Below are 20,820 nucleotides of genomic sequence, written 5' to 3'. Positions count from 1 at the left end.
GGACTGGGGCCTATCCATGGTGGAGAGGCTGAAACCAGCAGGCCTTTGTGCATGCGCAGCTACCCCGAATAGTCAGCATTTCGTTTGCTGGCCAGCGCAATCACGCAACAGGATGGGAGAATCACCCCAATTGGCAATTGGCTGGGATTTCCATTATCATACATTCCAGTAGAATTCTGCTCGGGTTGCCGCAGCTTTCCAGGGGCCTTGGAGCTAGTTTATTGAAGATACGTGATTTTCGATTGTCGCTTTAAGTAACCTCAGACCATTTTTTTTTAAAGTCAACCATTGTGATCTGAGTGGCATCTGTAAATTGTTCAGAAGAAAGCATAAATTTACGTTAATCACAACTCAGTTATTAACATTGAAGTGATTGTTCACAACTCTTATGTCAGTTTGTATTGATAAGAGTAGCAGAATTTTCCCTCCTGACTTCTGAACATTACAGTCAGGTTGAAATGTGAGTCAGAAACCTACACTGCATGGGAAATGATCTCTCTTTGTGAATTTTCCCGAAGTGGTCAACTAATGGCCAGAGGATGGAATTGGTGTCTAATTATGGTCAACAGATGGGTTCTCGAAGATGGAGGGTCATCAGAGATTCTCAGCTTGAAAGGAGCAGCAGGCTGCAATGGAAGGTTAAGTAAGGGAAAAGTTGCTTCAAGATGGAGGTGTCCTCTCTCCAATTTTTCAGATTTAAACTAAAAAAATTGCTTTTGCAGGCAGGCCACCACCTTGTGATTGCATACCTCCAAAAGGGTGGCGGGTGGCTGCTGAATCCCGCCCCCCAACCCCACCACCCACCGAGCCTTCTGGCATAGTGGCCTCTATTCTGTGGCTGGGAGGCCACCACCAGGCATCTTAATTGGTCCTCGCAAGTGCAATAATCTTTGGAGGCCTTTTATTGACATGAGGTGACAGTTAATGAGCCATGTCAGCTATCCATTACGTGTGTGCGTGGGTCATTTAGACATGCTGTCCACAGCTTCATCCACCCCATACCATGTTCACAAAAATAGGCCTGGAGACGAACAAGAGCTATGGGACTCGCTCTGGCCAGCATGGGTGTTTATTGTTCCCACCTGTGTCAAGCCCCTGGCGGGGCTCAAAACTAAGTCTCCATCCTTCAATTACCTGTTTTTGCAAAGTTTTATTTCATGTTATTTTAAATTTAAATCTTAAACCATCAAATGATCTCACTGTTTAATTGTAATATTTTGAGAATTTAGTAACCACTTATAAAATATTTGAATGATTTATGTTAAACACAACTTGATTATCAGAATCGTGGGTGGGATTCTTACAAAAAAATTTCTGTAAGGATTTACAAATGCAATCTGTATTAACTTAGCTGCAAGTACTTAATTTATTCACAAACAAATTTTCTGTTTACATGAGAAAACACTTCTTACAATCCAGACTGTATTTAATTTTTCTTTGTTTGCAACTGCTTGAGAAATTTCTAATTAACAAAAATATGGACTGCCCTTGCTAATTTACCATATAAACCATAAATAAGCTTGAATGTAAGAAAATAAGGAACTTGTGTCAGGAAGTATATACTATAAGCCAAAACTATTTATACTCAGGAAACATATCTGTTGCAGGTTGCGAGCAGGCTTATGTGACAGATGTGCAGTTACAGAAGAACACATGAAGAAGAAGCAGCTGGAATTTGAAAATATTCGACAACAGAATCTAAAGCTTATTACTGAACTTAGTGAGTTTTGAACTTTATTTATTAGTGCCACAAGTAGGCTTGAGTTAACACTGAAATGAAGTTACTGTGAAAATCCCCTAATTGGATGTTTAGGAGAGGATTTATCAGAAATGAGAAGGCTTTCTCTTGACTTTCCATCAATCTCCATTGTTCTCTTTTAATCAACAGTGAACGAAAGGAATAACTTACAGGAAGAAAACAAAAAACTTAATGATCAGCTTGAATCACTTGAACATCAACTGAAGTAAGTTGTCGGTATCTGTGGCTCATCTTGTGTCACTTTGTTTTTAAACTTTGTAGCCTGTCTGATTTTTATTTCTATTATGCCAGAGAACAACAGCATGAAATAACAGGAGCAGCAGATCACGATGACGGAATAATCCCGGATTCTCCAATTTTATCTCTTTCCACCTCTATAGTTAGCAGAATGCGAAGAAAAAAGGAAAATCGTCATATTCGCTATGCAGAACATGTTAATGCAGACCCTTCAGGGCCACAGTCTGGTGATGGTATTGATAAGATTTATGACTCATTAACATTATTCAATATCTTAAAACTTATTACTATCTTCAATTATTACTAGATGTTTTCTCCATTTTAAAATTATGTTGATAATTTGTCCAGTCAAGTGCAATGTTAAGGTATTTTTACCCACTGTATTCTGGGAATCCTTTTGTAAGACTTTACCCGCTTGCAACATTCATATCACTTAATGTGTATTACTAGAGAGAAAAGCACTGAGTACTATGAGCATAATGTGATTCCAAATTAATACTTGGGATTCAGGAATGTCTTTCTGTATCCTTTGACTAAAAATTCTTAAAAGGTTCAGCTTTACCAAAATAAGTACCCTCCCGTATGTTTAAGGAAATATTTTCAATCACAGCCCTACCTTATTCTCTAATAACTGTTACAAACTGTGGGTTACGTAATGTTTATTTGCTGTAACTGACATTTTGTTATTGTGTAGAGACGTGTAAAATGTTGTTGGCACGCTTCTCAGGCATGACCCAACCGATACAGAATGAGGAAATCCTAGCTCCAGATTCCTGTGATCTTGAACAATCCCAAGTAAAGGGTAAGTTTGAAAATCTGCTCATACGAGTAAGTGAATTAATTTGATACGTAAGTGAATTAATTTGACACATTAGCATGAAAGGTGAGTTGCAAGTTGTCTTGCAGTATTTGATACTGCAACAACAAAAAAAGACATACAGCAATATGCTATGTTTAATTGCCCTTCCCCAGGAGAAATAATGGCATTGTAATGTGTGCAGCTTTACATCTCAAATTTGAAATTCTGATACCCCATGAGATCTGAACTGTGCTTTCTCTCTGTGACTTTAGTTCAGAATACCTTCCAGATCAATGGACTGAAAGTACTCTGCTTTGCTGATTAAAGATCCTACATGTAATATGATTAGACAAATGCTCTGAGCAAAATCTTCCCGTTTTTGCATTAAGTGCTGACTAATGTGAAAAATCAGCATGCAGCTCACCAGCTGCATAGCTGTCTTTTGTTGCCAGATAATCCAGCACATTTTTAATTTATTCGTGGGACATTTGGCATTGCTGGCTGGCCAGCATTACATGCCCATCCCTAGTTGCCTTTGTTCAGAGGGCAGTTGAGAATCAATCACATTGCTGTGGCTCTGGAGTCACATGTAGGTCACACCAGGTAAGGATGGCAGATTTCCTTCCATTAATGATCTGGTTGGGTTTTTCCAACAATCTGCAATGGCTTCATGGCCATCTGTAGATTCATAATTCCAGATAATTTGATTGAATTCAAATTCCACCATCTGCCGTGGAGGATTCCAACCTGGGTCCCCAGAGTATTAGCTGAGCTTCTGGCTTAATATTCTAGCGATAATACCACTAGGCCATCGCCTCCTGCTTCGTGCAAACAAAATCTGCAGGCATGACCAGAGAAAGTAGGCAATACCAAGAATCCAAATTTCAGGGCACTGTTTTTAAAGGGCACCCCAATCTCTGATTTTAAAAAAGCAAAGAATCCCCCCCAACCTACCTGGAGACCACCTACTTGCGCATGTGCTTATCCCCACCCCTACGGATAAGGGGACCCCACCTTGAGAACTATACTTGTGTGCCCCCGATGGGTCCCCTATGCCTGGTGCATGTTTGAAAAAAAAATTTTGCTGTAAATCTCGCTGTCAAGATTCTTGTTTTTGAGTCTTGCAGGATTTTGCACCATTCCTGGCCTATATATTCAATATAGTTGCTATAGAGTTGTATCAGTGCTTGCTGCAGACTCAACTTCACCCTAGATTTTATCTTTGTCTGATTATACATCCCATGATGTTTACTGCTGTCTCCCACTACGTTTAATTTGAGTGATGTATCCTTAAAATACCCATGGATTTGTAGCTTTTTGAGACATTTGGTTTATATTGCTTCTATTTGCTTTTCTTGCTGTCATTTGTTTGCATATGTCCACAGAAAATGCTATTTTCTACTCATCAACCCATCAGCCAAAACACTTTTTGTATTTGGCTGGTCTACGAGCTATTATTTGGGCCTTTGTTCCATTGGTGTCACCTGCAAAGTTGTGTGTCTTTGTTTCTATCCCTAGGTTCAAATCCATTAAATATACTGCAAACAGTAATGGTCCCAGAATTGTACCCTTTTGTATTTGCTATTGACTCCTTTTCATGTTGATTCAGCTCCATCCTCTAGCATTCTGGGCTTTCTCAGTCACCAATTGTCAGTTCATCTAAGAAGTTTGTCTCCTGTTCCCAGCTATCATACCTTGAGGCTAAATTACTTATGTTACAAAGCTTTGCTGAAATAGAATAGATCAAATTCGCAGAATCTTCATTGTCAACAGGTATTTTCTCAAAGAATGCTAATAAATGTGTCAAAAAGGTGCTACTTCAAACAGCTACTACATACTGACACCTTCTTAGACCAATCCATACCTGTCTAGGCATTATATTATTTCCCTTTTCAAGATTTATTTTCTGCAATTTATCCACAGCTAATTCATGATGTTTGGCTTCTAGTTTAGTGGACCATCCTTTGGCCTATCTCTTTTATTTATTAAAAAGAGATAGATTTTTGGATTGAATCTTATTCTGGGTTTGGGAAAACCTTACCTGCACGCTTTTCTGGCTCTCAAACTGCGCACTGACCCATGTATGACTTCATATATCATTTGTCTTTTCACACTGGGATCAGGTTTACACTGCGGTTTGTGAGCCATGCTGAAGTATCTTAAGTAGTGTGGGTGTGGCGGCAAGCCAGTTAGAAGGCCGTCTTAAGTTCTCCAACACAATATCCCTGTTCCCAATGGTGTTTAAAGGATCTGGAAACCTCACCCTCCTTGCCTGAATTTCCGGGTCCATTGTTGGGCACCAACTCCTTGGTCTACCTATAGTTGCAGTAGTGACTACTGCTCCTGTTAGTGCTGCCAGCCTTCGATTCTGCAATGGCTCTGAGGCAGGATGTGCACGTGGGAGATAAACGCAAGTTCCATGCCAAACCAATTGAAGGGCCATCACAGGAAAAATCACTGCTGGGCGAGCAGGCTAAGTGGAGGCTGGCTCTGCCAAAATTTAGGCACTTGTACGTGGAGCCTACCCTAGGCAAGTAATCTAGCCCCTACCGTGGTGAATCCCATTAGTGCTTGAAACTGACCAAGCATTGATGATGCCCACACCTATCCAAAGAATAGGGTACTCTCTATGGGAAGAAAGGAACAGGAGGAGTTCCAAAAAGGAGTCATATTGGACTTTAAACAGTAGCTCTGTTTTTTCCTCCACAGATACATTGAGGTGTGCTGAGTTTTTCCAGCACTTTCTTGTTTTATTTCAGATCTCCAGTACGTGCAGTATTTTGCTTTTGTTGCATTCAAGAATGGAAGGTGTTTGTTCCAATTTCAAAACTGTGTTAAGGGTGTCAATGGTGATTTTTTTTCCCCCTCATCAGTCAGAGTCATTTAAATGCCATAGAAGAGATGACAGCACAAGCTGATAGGTCTCCTTGTAATATTTTTCACTATTATGGTTTTTTTTATTTTGGGAAAGCATTGCAAGACTTGTGAACAAGTATACAGCTTGGTCATTGTAAGGATCAATTTACCTTGAAATCCCAGTGATGAATCACTGCATTAAAATGCACCTTTGATACAATGTAGTGCCCAGTAGTGACATTTGAGATGTGAATACTCCCAGAAACAATAGTGGAAGCAGAATCCATAATAGCTTTTAGAAAGCAAGTAAATAAATATTGGGAAAGGGTTGCTTTAAAAAAGGAGTGTTTGGAAAGTGCTAGCCTGGTGTGCATGTCTATTCAAGCAAACTTTAACAGACGCAATTAGCTGAATGACCACTGCCTATGCTGTAAAATATCTGATTAATTCCAATGACTTGGTATATGCTATTCATCTTGGTGTCTTCAATGACCTTTCACTTGTATCTAGTGATATCATGTTGTAATTCTGCTGTGAATTTGGCATTGGTGGCATTTTGTCTTCTGTGCTTTACAAAACACAGTGTAATGCTATAATAAAAACAGAAATTGGTAGAAATACTGAGCAGGTCAGGCAGCAACTGTAGAGAGAGTTAATGTTTCAGGTTGACCTTTCAGAGCAATTTTCTTGATCCCCTGAAAATTGGACATTAAGAAGTGTACAATAATTCTATTTTGCGTATGGTATATGACCTTAAACATGCACATTTGTAATTTTATGCACACAGTCTAACTAGCTTGAGTTGATAAGGTAAACTAATGCTTATATAACACTGGACTTGAAATCTAAAGGCTATTAATCCAAATCTTAATGTCAAATTTACTTGATAAATTGGCTGGTAACAAAACAAAAACTGCCAGATTATATTAAAATCTCACCTAGTCTGTCCTTTGTTATTCCTGTCCCATTCTATTTAAATAATTCCAAAATGAAAACAGAAAATGTTGGTAAAGCTCAGCAAATCTGGTGCACCTGTGGAGAGAGAAACAAAGTTAATGTTTTGAGTCCTGGAGGTCTGAAGAAGTTATATGGGGCTAGTTGGCCTACTCCTGCTCCTATTTCTTATGTTCTTACTTAAAATGTTAACTCAGTTTCTCTCTCCACAGATGCTGCCAGACCTGCTGAGTTTTTCCAGTGTTTCCTATTTTTATTTCAAATTTACAGCATCTGCAGTAATTTTCTTTTTATTTTAGATGATTCCAACTTGGGTATACCTTTTAAAACATCTCAAGGTATAATAAATGCTGCCTTGTTTTCATTGATCACATCTCAAAAAGAAATGTACAATAAAACCATAAAAACTTCAACACTGGTATAATCGCAAATAAATATCAAGTATGAGTGAATCAGGCATTCCAATAAAATCCAAAAAATTTTATTTGACAAAGGAAAATAAAGTGTACTTTATTCCTGTGATTTGGGAAACCAAAAAAAGTCAAATATGAGGTGAGATTTTCTATGTAACCTATCGCATATTTCGCAGCAGTGGAAGCAGCTTGCCATTGGCTGGTCCTGCCTTTGTCGAAGAAGCTTCCCGATGAATGCGCTCACTCGGGGAAATTCACGACAGGGGTGCACTGTCGGCAGGACCTGTAGATCCCACCAGTGTGAATCGCCAGAAAATTCCAGCCTTGATGAATGTAATTTTGTATGTAATTTAAAAGCATGATTTGGATGTAATTTCTATGTTCCTGTAAGGTGAAATCTGTCGTGAATTTTAATACTTTGATTCAGTTGTACATATTTTAGCCAAAATAAACTGCTTTATTGCATTGCCTTTTTTATTTCTCCCCTCATCTTCTAGGAGGTGAAAAGGAGTTCAAAGAATATTTATCCTCTGAGAAAAATAACATTAATCTAGCTGCTGTTGTAGCAGAAACTTTAGGACTTGGAATTCATGAGGAATGTGTAAGTACTTCAATATGGCACTTGCTGTTCAAACGTGTATTTTAAACCAGGATTTATTAACTGAAAATGCAAACTGTAAATAGCAGTTTGCGATTGATCATTTATTGTAAACTAAATGCTGATAAAGTTGAGCGGGCAGTACATTAATTCAGTTGAAATGCATGCAAATGCATTTAAATCGCCGTTGTGCCCATTTTGGGTGCTAAGTGGATCACTGCCATTCCCGGGTTTTGGTAAAGTGGCAATCTGCGCGGACGTGGGCGCAGATTGCATTAATGGCATACCTGACTTTACCACATTTTCAAAATTGGGCCCTTTAAGTTACTGTGGGTGCGTGGCTGTGCATCAATTTTAAAGAGGATGGCAGACTTAAATAAATCTCTTGTGCACCCAAAATAAATTGGAGGGAATGTTGCTTTCCATGAGTCTCTTCCCATTCCATCTAGCTCTTAACCTTTCAGAACATCTTTCTATTCCATTTTTTGTCACATATTCATCTAGTTTTTTCTTGAAAGCTTCTAAGGTATTGCGTCAATCATTTACTATAGCAATAAGTTCCAAATTCTAATCATTGAATGAAGAAATACTTATTTTTATATTTATTAATAATTTTTTCATATTTATGGTCTTTAGTTTGGCTCCTCGCAAAAATAAAACTGTTCTCTTCACTCCTCCTAACCAATCCATTCAGCACTTTAAAGACCTCTCATCAGGTCAACTGTTAAGTCTTTTTTCTAAAGAAAATAGTTCCGTCCTGTACAATCATTCCTGATAGCTGTAGCCTATCAGTTCTGGTACCAGCCTCCAAAATAATTATTTGAACTTCCCTATGCTTCTATGCTATTAGAACACAAGAATACTAAGCAGGAGAACAATGCGTTGAACCATGCTACAAGATTATAGCTGAAGTCCTACCTGAACTCCATCTTCCTCCACTGGATTTTTCCATTGGAGATTAGAAATAACAGCAGTTTCTGTTTTTATATCAGAATTCTGTTTCTGTTTAGGAACTTGACTGTTTTTGGATTTTCCGCTGGGTGGGCCAATAATCCGGATGGTAATGGGTTTCCAATCCAACGAGAGCCAGTGGAGTTCGGAATGATAACAGGTTTTGGACATTCAAGGCAGCCATCACTGAAGATGCTCTTTGTCTTAAGACAAAGATTGCTTATGCCAAAACCTGCCACTGCGATCCATGTTGGCACAAGGCAGCCTCAGGCCTTGCACTCAGGAGAGAGAGGGAAAGAGGTTTTCTTCCTGGAGGGAATCAGGAGGAGGCCATTTCATTACACAACAACAACATTTTTTCTCTTTGGGATCAGTTCTATCCGCCTGAATATTTTACAACACGTCCCCTGGTAGCCTCAGGCATCAGACCCAGTGCCTTTGCCCCTAATGCCCCATTGATTGTGATTCTGATGTGTTGTTCAGAAATGGTAAAGAGAGCATCTGCCACTTGGATGATCCACCAGTGTGCAGCCACTTATGAAATGTCTCAAGTCCACAACTGTTGACAGATGTCTGACCACCTGCCTACACGGACTATCACCACTAGTCCACAGACATCTATAGGTATCTACAGGGTAGTCTCTCCTGCTCAATTTCCCACATCACTCTTCTTTGGCAATGCTCTGTCCTTGTGTAGGCTTCTGCTCTCAGCGTCTATTTCAGAGGGTGAACAGCAAAAGATAAGTAAGAACATATTTTAAAACTCTTGCCACCTCCGTGACATGTCTTAGTCTTCATGCAGCTGATCTGACACCAGGCAGCTACTGAACTTCAGACTGTTTATTTGATCATTAAGAGCCTATATCTGGCAAGTTTTTTTTAATCAGCTTGATGTAAATTAGGTCCTTAATAGGAGCGAACTTGTTCCCAGGACCGCTCCCTAACCCAATCTCTGGAAAATGGGCAACGACAGAAATGAAGACGGGACTTAAGCCAAGTGGCTTTTGGTGGCCAATTTCTTCAGTCCTGCCTCTGGGAAAATCCAACCCCTGAACTTTGCATGATACTTAAGAACAGGATCCTGTACAAACTTAATACAATTTCACTACTTTTAATTTGTATGCACCACTTAAAGTGCAGGGTTTGTTGATAAATAAATTTGCACACCTCTACTAATAAAACTCAGTCCAAAGAAATATGGTTTTTCAGTTGCTGGGAAAGAGTTATCTTGGAAAAAAATTCCCTTTTTTTTGAAGTAACACTCTTTCTGCTAAAGGATTCTCAAAGTCTTCTGAATTCACAAAGAGGCCTCACCATGACTGCACAAATTCCACATAATAAGCTGAAGAAAGATAATCAGACATCAAATTCAGAACATTTGAAGGACAATGGCCTTGGGTATGTTGCATGTTAATTCTACAATATTTATATTTTTCTTTGAGTGGTAGGTTCCAGGTGCTGGAGCATAAGGTTACATCTTTGGAACCTAGCACAATATTTCTGGCAATGTCGGTATTTGAGCAATGTAATCAGCTGAGGCATAGTAAGAAGGGTTTGTGTAGTAGAGCAAAAATTAAAAAAAGCACGTTATGAACAATGCAAATAAGAACATTTTTCTTGGGTGCTTAGATCTTCGTGAGTATTTCCCACTTTTCAGACTCAAATCCTACTTCACCAACAATCCTATATTAGTCATGCAACGAGTAGGTATTTGTTGATCAAATAAAAGCAGATGTATTTTAGCACTGCCACACTGGCAGGGGTTTTCCTTGAAATCAACAAAGTCCGTTAGCATGTAATAAAATCAGCATTGAACCCATCGACCATGTGGTAGGTTTCTGGGCTGTATAATGTGCTCCTAGCTTAACTAATTAGTAATTCGACTGGATCACGCCGTATTCCTGGTGAGTGGCTGCTGATTTGCCCACCCTGCCATAACCTCCAAGCTTCTTAACTCTAGACACCACTTTTAAAAGATGCATGGTGTTTGCACTCTCAGCTTAGAAAAACTTCAGAAAACAAATGGCATCCAAAGGGAGGAGCACGTACTGTCCGGATGCTTCACTGGAGTGCCTGCTGGATGCAGTGGAAGCCTGCTATGATGTCCTCTATCCCTGCTCTGGATGCAGAGCTGCAAGCAAGTTGCACATGCATCGTCCTAAACTACACCCCAAGGCTGTATGGCTTGTTATGACTGAGTGTGAATGTTCAGTGTCTACCTTACAATAACTCGAGCAGCAATGGGAGACCTAAGCTAGCGAGAGGGCCATATGGGTGGTCTCAGTGGATTGCCAGTTTGAAATTGGATTTGTTCACTAATCATAACCCATGAATAAGATTCAATGCATCTAATACATCCCAAACATTTCATAACCTGTTATAGAAAATGCTTTTACACTCATATGTCAATAGAATTATCATTAACTTGAAGTGATAAAAACAAACATTTGGGCTTGATTGGACACAGGGTGAGCACACTGCTCTCAGTCAATGTTATGTGCAATCAGCAGGCATTTCACTTTGTGTGTCCTTGCTTTGTGCATATCATTTCAGTCATACCAGTAGGGAAAAAGCTGTGTGCTGGGAACCAACAGAACAGGCGATACTGCCCATGGGCAACAGTCAACATTGAAAGTAAAGATGTACAAAGGTCTGAATTTAATGTGGGTTTCAGGGTGTGACACTGATCTACAAGGGAGTCAAGGTTTATGGAGGGGTTGGGCAGGAAAATAGAGTTAAGATTAGCCATGGTTCTGTTGCATATTAGAGCAGGCTCAAGGACCAAATAGCCTACTCTTGCTCCAAATGTTCTTAGAGTCCGCAATCCATGCTAACACATTACCCTCAATCTCAGTGGTTAGCACTGTTGCCACAGAGTGCCAGGGACACAGTCGATACCAGTGTTGGATGACTGCTTGTGTAGAGTTTGCAAGTTGTCCCTGTGTCTGTTCCTCTGGGTCTTCTGATTTTGTCCCACTGTTCAAAGATGTGCCGATTAGATGGATTCACGATGCTAAATTGCCCCTTAGTATCCTAAGATTAGGGAGGTTAGTGGGATAAATGTGTGTGGTTACAGGGATAGGGTAAGGGGGATAGATCTATCCACCTTGTTACTTCCAAAGAACAGATTTGTCAAACATGTTTTCCTTTTCAAAACTCCACGTTGATTGTGCCTGGTTTATATTACAATTTTTAAATGCTATATTACTATATTCCTAATAACTGATTTTAGGATTTTCCCTGTGATGAAGTCCAGCTATCAGGCCTACAGTCCCTGTTCTCCTTTTTCTTCCCTTTCTGAAATAATAAGGGGTCATTTTCTCTACCTTCCAATCAATGAGGACTATTCTGGAATCCTGGCAATTCGATGTAAATTTGATCATTTAATTCTTTCCAAATACGCTGGTTCATCTGTGACTTATGTAATGTGTTTTATGTTGCCAGAGATCGTAGCTAAGTATAGCTGGAATGCCCATGTGTATACAAAGTACTGTAGTTTATTATTATTCCCTCGCCGATTGAGAGAAGACAACTAAAGTCTAACATTTTCTTTAGGTTTCCTTGTGCATCAGAAGCAGATGAAGAGTGCGGAAAGTGGATTTCTCGGTGTACATCTCCTGTATTTGGAGTTTCTGCTAAAGATTTTACTGATCCAACAGTAAGTAATCTTTTGGTCAAAGAGTTTCCTTCCAAGAGTCGAAATTTCTTGGACATGTTCAAATATGAAATCCAAAGATTGAAAAGTTTGCTCTTACTCCATCCTTTGATTACCAGATTAAAGTGGACCAATTCCTTGAAGAATCTAAAGTGGTAGGACAAAAGGTTTCAAAAATGCACATTGAGATCAAGTCTGATGCAGCTGGAAACACTGCGTGCCAGTCTACAGCCAATAGATTGGCAAAAAGGAAAAAAATGGAAGACGAAAGGGATTCTCCCACTAATTGTGAAATGCCTTCATTTAACAAAGAGAATCTTCCTTCAAAATTAGAGAAAGCAGTTTCTGATAATCTTGACAAGCCATTGGACTTGTCTGATCATGTTTCTAGCAGCCGGTTGGAAATTAGAAGCCAAGGAAAAGATGAAGTGTGCAATAAACTAATTAAAGTTACCCCACTGGAATGCCTGAAAACAAGTATAAAGACAACAAATTTCAGAAGAATCTACAATGGACTTACTAAGGATCCTCAAGATGATACTTATCCTCAAGAGACCACTGGGAGATCACGTAATGAAATATGTCAAGAATTTAAAATAAAAAGCGAGAAAAATGGAGGGGATGGAAATTCATCTAGTTGTAGATTTTCTCAGTTGCAGCCCAGTAACTTTACTCGCACTGAGCAACTTAGTGATCTAAAGGTACGTTTAACGTATATAGATAATGTAATTTACTTATCTTTCACTTAGTAATTGTGACAATCCATGTACTGTCTCTCCATTACGGAATACAGGTTTAACAGGAGAATGATGAAGGTAATAAGTGCTATGGTATTGCAGGTGAGGATATGGAAAAACAGCAGGCCATTCAACCCCTTGAGCCTGTTTTGTCATTCAGTTAGAGGTGGCTGATCTGAGCCTCAACTCCATTTACTTCCTATTGTTCCATGTCCCTATATCCTTACCTCTCAAAAGTATATCGATCTTTTGAAACTTACAACAGGCCCAGCATTCACTGCCTTTTGATGGTAGCATTCCACATTTCTGCTATCCTTTGTGTGAAAAATGATACCATACATCAGAGAGGTAATAGACAAGATTAATGCAGATGTAACTTTACCTAAATCTCCACACAGTAAAGTTTAATTGTAGAGGGTAGAATTGAGCTGTAAAGAAGCTATGCTAAACTTGTATCAGACCTTTGAGTACCGTGTACAATTTTCATTGCCATATGATGATGATATGGATGCATTAGAAGGATGCAAGCAAATTCTGCAAATGTGATATAAAAATTTAAAGACACACAAATCAAAGGACAAACAAATGGGGTATCTCTTTTCTTGAAAAGAGAAGGCTGAAGGGTGACCTAATAGAGTTCCTTAGAATTATGAAAGTTTTGATAGACTAGGCACAGATTGCCTTTTCCATTTGTGTGGAAGAGAAAAATCAACTGTTGGACATCAAGGAGTCAGACAGAATTCAAAAGAAACTTCTTCACCCAGACGTAAGAGAATGTGCACCTTGCTACTTGGAAATCCTTGCAAGGATTCTGAACAGGGGAAATTAAGAACAAGAGGAAAAGACAGTAAGGAGAGTAAGGAAAGTGATAGGTAGAGAAATGAAGGGCCAGAGTCAGATAAGAACCGATTTTTCTTTCTTAAAAAAAAGGAAAGTAAAAAAATGTTAAAAGTACCCTCAGGTTTTATCACCTGAATGCTTGGAGCATTCAAAACAAAATGGATGAATTAGCTGCACCGACAGATAACATAAGAACGTAAGAAATAGGAGCAGGAGTAGGCCAACTAGCCCTTCGAGCCTGCCCCGCCATTCAATAAGATCATGGCTGATCTGTCTTGGCTCAGTTCCACATTCCCGCCCTCTCCCCATAACCCTTAATCCCCTCTCTTATCAAAAACCCATCAACCCGCGTCTTAAAAATATTTAGCGAGGTAGCCTCCACCACTTCAACGGGCAGAGAATTCCAGAGATTCACCACCCTTTGAGTGAAGAAGTTCCTCCTCAACTCCGTTCTAAACCACACCCCCCCCACTTTATCTTGAGGCTGTGCCCCCTAGTCCTACTATCCTTTCTGAGCGGGAAGAGTCTCTCCACCTCTATCCTATCCATCCCATTCATCATCTTATACGTCTCAATGAGATCTCCCCTCATTCTTCTAAACTCTAACGAGTACAAGCCTAATTTATTCAGCCTCTCCTCATAGCTCAACCCCCTCAACTCTGGCATCAGCCTAGTAAACCTCCTCTGCACTCCCTCCAAGGCCAAAATATCCTTGCGTAAGTACGGCGCCCAAAACTGCACACAGTACTCCAGCTGCGGCCTCACCAATGCCCTATACAGCTGCAGCAAGACCTCCCTACTTTTATATTCAATCCCCCTCGCGATGAAGGCCAGCATCCCATTCGCCTTCCTGACCACCTGCTGCACCTGCAAGCTGGGTTTTTGCGACTCATGCACAAGGACCCCGAGGTCCCTCTGCACCGTCGCCTGCTGCAGTTTTTCTCCACGTAAGTAATAATCCTTCCTACCATTATTCCTACCAAAGTGGACCACCTTGCACTTGCCAACGTTAAATTCCGTTTGCCATTTCCTGGCCCATTCGCCCAGCCTATCTAGGTCCTTCTGTAGACTCTCCCCACCCTCCGCACAATTTGCCTTTCCACCAATTTTGGTGTCATCAGCAAATTTCGACACCCTACACTCGGTTCCCTCCTCCAGATCATCTATATAAATGGTAAGTAGCTGAGGCCCCAGCACTGACCCCTGGGGCACTCCACTAGTCACCATCCGCCAATCCGAATAGCACCCATTGACCCCCACTCTCTGCCTCCTATTTGACAACCAATCCTCTATCCATGCTAACACCCTACCCCCAACTCCATGCCCCCTTACCTTCTGCAATAACCTCTTGTGAGGTACCTTGTCAAACGCCTTCTGAAAATCCAGAAAGACCACATCCACCGGCTCTCCTCTATCCACCGCCCTAGACACATCCTCATAGAACTCCAGTAAATTTGTCAGACACGACTTCCCTTTAATGAAACCGTGCTGCGTCTGCTCTATCAAGCAGTTCCCCTCAAGATGCCTCGCTATTTCCTCCTTGATGACGGATTCTAACATTTTACCTACAACGGACGTTAAACTAACTGGCCTATAATTGCCCGCCTTTTGCCTGGCACCCTTCTTAAACAAGGGGTAAACAGATGTAAAGGGGTATGATATAATTGGCATTAGAGACGTGGCTCCAAGATGAGCAAGGATAAGAACTAAAATATTGAGGGTTATTCAGTGTTTAGGAAGTACAGACAGAAAGAAAATGGTGGTGGAGTTGCATTGTTGATCAGAGCTGATATTGACATGAATTTGAGGAAAGATATTAACATTGATGATGTGGAATCTGTATGGGACAAGTTAAGAAACGAGAAGGGGCAGAAAAGGGTGTTATACAGGTCACCAAAATGTAGTGGTAATGTAGGGAAAAGCATTAGACAGGAAATCAGAAATGCATGTGTTAAAGGAACAACTGTGGTTATGGGCGACTTTAATCTGCATATAGATCGGGAGAGTCAAATTGGTCACAATATCAAGAGGAGGCATTTCTGGAGTGTATACAGGATGGTTTTCTGGAACAATATGTTGAGGAATCAACAAAGGTAGCAAGCCGTCTTGGACTGGGTGTTTTGCAATGAGAAAGGATTAATTGACAATCTAATTGTGAGGGAACTCTTGGGAATGAGTGACCATAATATGGTAAAATTCTTTGTCACGGTGGATAGTGATGTAGTTGATTCTGAGAACAGGTTCCTGAATCTCAATAAAGGTAATTATGATGGTATGAAGCATGAATTGGTCATGATGAACTGGGAAACATTACTGAAAGGACAGACAGGCAATGGCAGGCATTTATAGAACAAATAAGTGAATTCCAGAAGTTGTTTATCCCTATTTGGCGCAAGTGGGGGTTAAGAGAATTGTGGCCAAACCATGGCTCACAAGGGAAATTAGAAATAGTATGAGATTCAAGAAACGAACATACAAATTGGAAAGAAAAACCAATAGGCCTGATGATTGGGAGCAGTTTAAAATTCAGCAAAGGAGGACCAAAGGCTTGGTTAAGAAGGGAAAAATAGAATATGAAAGTAAGCTAGTGGGGAACAAAAATCTGACTCAATGTTTCTGTAGAGTTATAAAAGAGAAAAATATTGGCAAAAGCTAATATAGGTCCCTTACAGTCAGAAACAGGAGAACAAAAAAGTGAGGAATCAACTTTGTACTTTACTCATGGCTGCCTTTGTGGAGACTGAAGCAATGTACTAGAAGTACTGAAACGTATTTTAGTGAGGAGCTGAAGGAAATCAGCGTTAGTGGAGAAATGGTTTTGGGGAAATTGATGGGATTGAAGGTGAATAAATCTCCAGATCCTGATAATCTTTATCCGGGAGTACTTAAGGAAGTGGCTCGGGAAATAGTAGATCCAATGGTGGTTCTTTTCCAAAATTCTTTGAACTCTGAAATAGTTCCTACAGAGTGGAGAATGTAAGCCCGCTATTCAAAATGGGAGGTAGAGAGAAAACGGGGAACTATAGACCAGTGAGCCTAATGTTGGTATTGGGGAAGTTGCTAGAGTCTATTATCAAGAATTTCATAACTTGGCACTTCGAAGGCAATGATATAATCAAAATCAGCATGGATTTACAAAAGGGAAATCATGTTTTATGAAACTATTGGAATTTTTTGACAATGTAGCTAGTAGAGTCTATTGGCCGAGAAGAACCTGTGGATGTGGTTTATTTAGACTTTCAGAAGGCTTTCGACAAGGTCTCACATAATAGACTACTATGTAAAGTTAAAGCATATGGGATTGAAGGTAATGTCTTGAGATAGTTAGAAAGTTAGTTAGCGATAAGAAGCAAAGAGTTGGCATAAATCGGTCATTTTCTGATTGGCAGTCAGTGACTTGTGGGATCCCTATGCTAGGACCCCAACTGTTTACATTACATTATATGTCAATTATTTTTAAGGAACTGAATGTATTATCTCCAAATTTGCAGATGATACAAAGTTGGGTGGGAGGGTGAGCTGTGAGGAAGGTGCACAGATTCTTCAGCGTGATTTGGACAGGCTGAGTGTGTGGGTGTCTACATGATAAATGCAGTATAATGTGGATATATGTGAGGTTATCCACTTTGGTAGCAATAATAGGAAGATAGATTATTACTTGAATGGTGTAAATTGAAAGAAGCGGATACTCAGCAAGACCTTGGAGTCCTTGTGCATCAGTCGCTGAAAGTAAGCTCGCAAGTACTGCAGGCAGTAAACAATGCAAATGGTATGTTGGCCTTCATAGTAAGAGGATTTGAGTATAGGGATAGGGCATTGGTGAGGCCTCATCTGGAGTATTGTATGCAGTTTTGGTGTCCTTGTCTGAGGAAGGATGCCCTTGCTGTAGAGGGAGTACAGCAAAGGTTTACCTGGCAGGTTCCTGGGCAGTCCCCTCGAAAGCTTGTGAGTTTACTATCAAATAAATCGGTTGGACTAAAACCTGGTATTGTCAGACTTTTTACTGAGATTCCTGGGATGGCAGGCCTGTCCTAATGAGAAGAAACTAAGTTGGTTAGGATTATATTCACTAGACTTGAGAAAAGTGAGAGATGATCTCAAAGAAACTTGTAAAATTCTAACAGAGTTAGACATGGTATAGTCAGAAAGAATGTTCCCAATGGTGGGGGAGTCTAGAACTAGGGATCATAGTTTGAGGATAAATGGTAAACCTTTTAAAACTGAGGTGAGGAGAAATTTCTTCACCCAGAAAAGGGGGGACGGTTTAGAACGGCGTTGAGGAGGAACTTCTTCACTCAAAGGGTGGTGAATCTCTGGAATTCTCTACCCGCTAAAGTGGTGGAGGCTGCCTCGCTCAATATTTTTAAGACGCAGGTTGATAGGCTTTTGATAGGCAAGGGGATTAAGGGTTATGGGGAGAGGGCGGGAATGTGGAACTGAGCCACGACAGATCAGCCATGATCTTATTGAATGGCAGGGCAGGCTCGAGGGGTTAGATGGCCTACTCCTGCTCCTATTTCTTATGTTCTTTAGAGGGTAGTGAATGTGTGAAATTCATTACCACTACATGTAGTTAAGGTCAAAACGTTGTCTGATTTCAAGAAGAAATTGGATATAGCTCTTGGGACTGAAGGGATCAAAGAATGTGGGAGGAAGGGGGGATCAGGATATTGAATTTGATGATCAGTCATGATGAAAATGAATGGCGGAGCAGGCTTGAAGGGGCAAATGGCCTACTCCTGCTTCTAGTTTCTATTACTTCAGGAAGTGGTTAAGGTGAAGTAGATTGTGTTCAGGGGAAGGCTACAGAAGCAATGAGGGGATGGGAAATAGTGTGTTTTTGCTGATAGAGGAATAAAGACATGAAGAGGCTAAAGTAGAGCATAAATACAGGGAAATGCTATTTGAGCCAAATGACATGCTGTGCATTGTGTAATTCTGTGAATTATATATTAATCAATCCACACAAATTAATATTTAGTCCACGTTATATACATTCCCAACATAAGTAATAAACTACTTCATACATGGATTGAAACAGTAATTAGAATACTAAACATTACATAAACGGCATCAAAATTTCAGTTCATTCCATCATTGCCTTAAGCTAATGATGTATTAGTGGAAATTTTCCTCTTCACTCAAGCTGAGGAATACCCAGTTTTGAAGCACAATGAAGAGGAAAAGGTTGTGATGCCACTACTATGCTGCCCTATGGTTACTAGGGGATTGCTATTAAAGGAAACATTAGAGAAATCCATTTGCGAAGTGAGAGTGTAGGGTTAGGATTTTGGCAATGGGAAGATGCAAGGTACATGCAGGTGATGGACCAAAAATAAAAGCAAGCAGTTTTAGTGAATAAATATGAAAGGTGATCGATCTTGAGGTCGAACAGCACACCAAGGTTCAACGCCTCTGATTAGTGGAATCCAGATGTGGATGTGCCAGCGTTGGACTGGGGTAAACACAGTAAAAAGTCTGACAACACCAGGTTTTAGTCCAACCGATTTATTTGATAGTAAACTCACAAGCTTTCGAGGGGACTCCCTCTTCGTCAGGTGAATGGAATACAGGCCAGAATTGTGTGGGCACTTTGCAGGAGTAATTTCGTGGAATTGGCCACAATCCAAATAAATTGAGAGTAGCCAAATGTAGTTTAGATTGGACCTTTTATAGCTGATAATATGAAGGTTCTTTCCTCTCACCTCAATGACTAACTTGCCATTATATCATGAAATTAATAGATTCTGTGTCATATTTGAGACTCATAGGGCATTATTTGAGCACCACTAGGCTGTATGTTGATAAAACATGCCTGTCTAAAAATCTGATTTTATCCTATGGCTTTGGAGATAATTGATTGTTGTGATTTAATGTGCCTGGAGGTGCCAAAATAGATATCTAAAAGTTTAACACTTGAGCGCTATTCAGAAGCAATTTTTGTGGAATGGGAAATATAGCCTCTAGACCTCAGAATTCACTGACTGAATGGAGTGCATTGGCTGGCATACAATTGAGTATTTCGGGCTGATTCAATCCAAGAATGAGAGCACATGGGCCCTCTAATATAGCACTCAGGATGCAAAGGAGGAAGGATGTTCTGTACCCACAAAGGCAAAGGAATGCACCTCATTCAATGCGAGGAGTGTAACGGGTAAAACGGATGAGCTTAGGGCCTTGATGTTCGTGAGGAATTTAGATGTGGTGGCAGTGACAGAGACGTAGTTAAAGGAAGGGCAGGACAGGCAGCTGAATATTCCTGGGTATAAGTGTTTTAGGTGTGACAGAGGAGGGTTGAAGAGAGGTGGTGGGGTGGCGTTGTTAGTTAAGGAGCACATCACAGCAGTGCAGAGGGAGGACAAAATGGAGGAGTTAGGGATTGAGTCGCTGTGGGTGAAGTTGAGGAATAGGAAGGGAGAGATCACTGTGCTAGGGGTGTACTATAGGCCACCCAACAGCCCAAGGGCAGTGGAGGAAGGCATTTGTAGAGACATTTTAGATAGGTGCAGAAAGAATAGGGTGGTTATAGTGGGTGACTTTAATCTTCCTGGAGTGGATTGGAAGGTGCCTAGAGCTGGGGGTATGGGTGGGGAGGAATTTGTAAAATGTGTGCTGGAAGGGTCCTTGGAGCAGTATGTAACCAGCCCGACTAGGGAGGGGGCTATACTGGATTTAGTTTTGGGTAATGAGCCGGGTCAGGTGGTTGAGGTTGCAGTAGGCGAACATGTGGCTAACAGTGACCACAAGTCTGCCTACTTTAGGATAAAAATGGAAAAGGATGAGTGCCATCCGAAGGGGGCGGTGCTGAACTGGGGGAAGGCGAGCTATAGCCGGATTAGGAAGGAGCTGAAGGACTCTGATTGGGAGGGGTTGTTAGCAGGCAAGTCCATGGTTGGCAAGTGGGAGGCTTTCAAGGGCAAACTGATAATGTTGCAGGAAAGACGTGCTGGTAAAGAGGAAGGATGGGAAAGGCAGGATCAGAGAGCTGTGGATTACAGGGGATATTGAGGACTTTTTCAGG

The 20,820-nt window shown here is 40.6% G+C and overlaps 1 protein-coding gene across 8 annotated transcripts in view; it reads left to right on the top strand.

Annotated features, from left to right (window-relative positions):
- The window catches only part of rbbp8 (retinoblastoma binding protein 8), a 118,878-nt gene that overhangs the window by 75,815 nt on the left and 22,243 nt on the right, over positions 1-20,820 (top strand). For 7 of the 8 annotated variants that reach the window (XM_080194010.1, XM_080194009.1, XM_080194016.1 and 4 more), the window contains 8 exons: positions 1,608-1,720; positions 1,889-1,964; positions 2,051-2,229; positions 2,691-2,798; positions 7,516-7,619; positions 9,844-9,965; positions 12,123-12,225; positions 12,342-12,923. In XM_080194010.1, the coding sequence (XP_080050136.1) occupies positions 1,608-1,720; positions 1,889-1,964; positions 2,051-2,229; positions 2,691-2,798; positions 7,516-7,619; positions 9,844-9,965; positions 12,123-12,225; positions 12,342-12,923 (1,387 nt within the window). Of the gene's footprint in view, positions 644-1,607; positions 1,721-1,888; positions 1,965-2,050; positions 2,230-2,690; positions 2,799-7,515; positions 7,620-9,843; positions 9,966-12,122; positions 12,226-12,341; positions 12,924-20,820 lie in introns of all 8 variants that reach the window. The other variant, XM_080194017.1, reaches the window with a different exon arrangement.

This window comes from Carcharhinus amblyrhynchos, chromosome 8 (assembly GCF_965287045.1).
Source record: "Carcharhinus amblyrhynchos chromosome 8, sCarAmb.v2.hapA, whole genome shotgun sequence".
NCBI classification, from domain to species: Eukaryota; Metazoa; Chordata; class Chondrichthyes; order Carcharhiniformes; family Carcharhinidae; genus Carcharhinus; species Carcharhinus amblyrhynchos.
The sequence above is the reverse complement of the archived record's forward strand: the minus strand, read 5'-3'. Positions and strand labels throughout refer to the sequence as shown.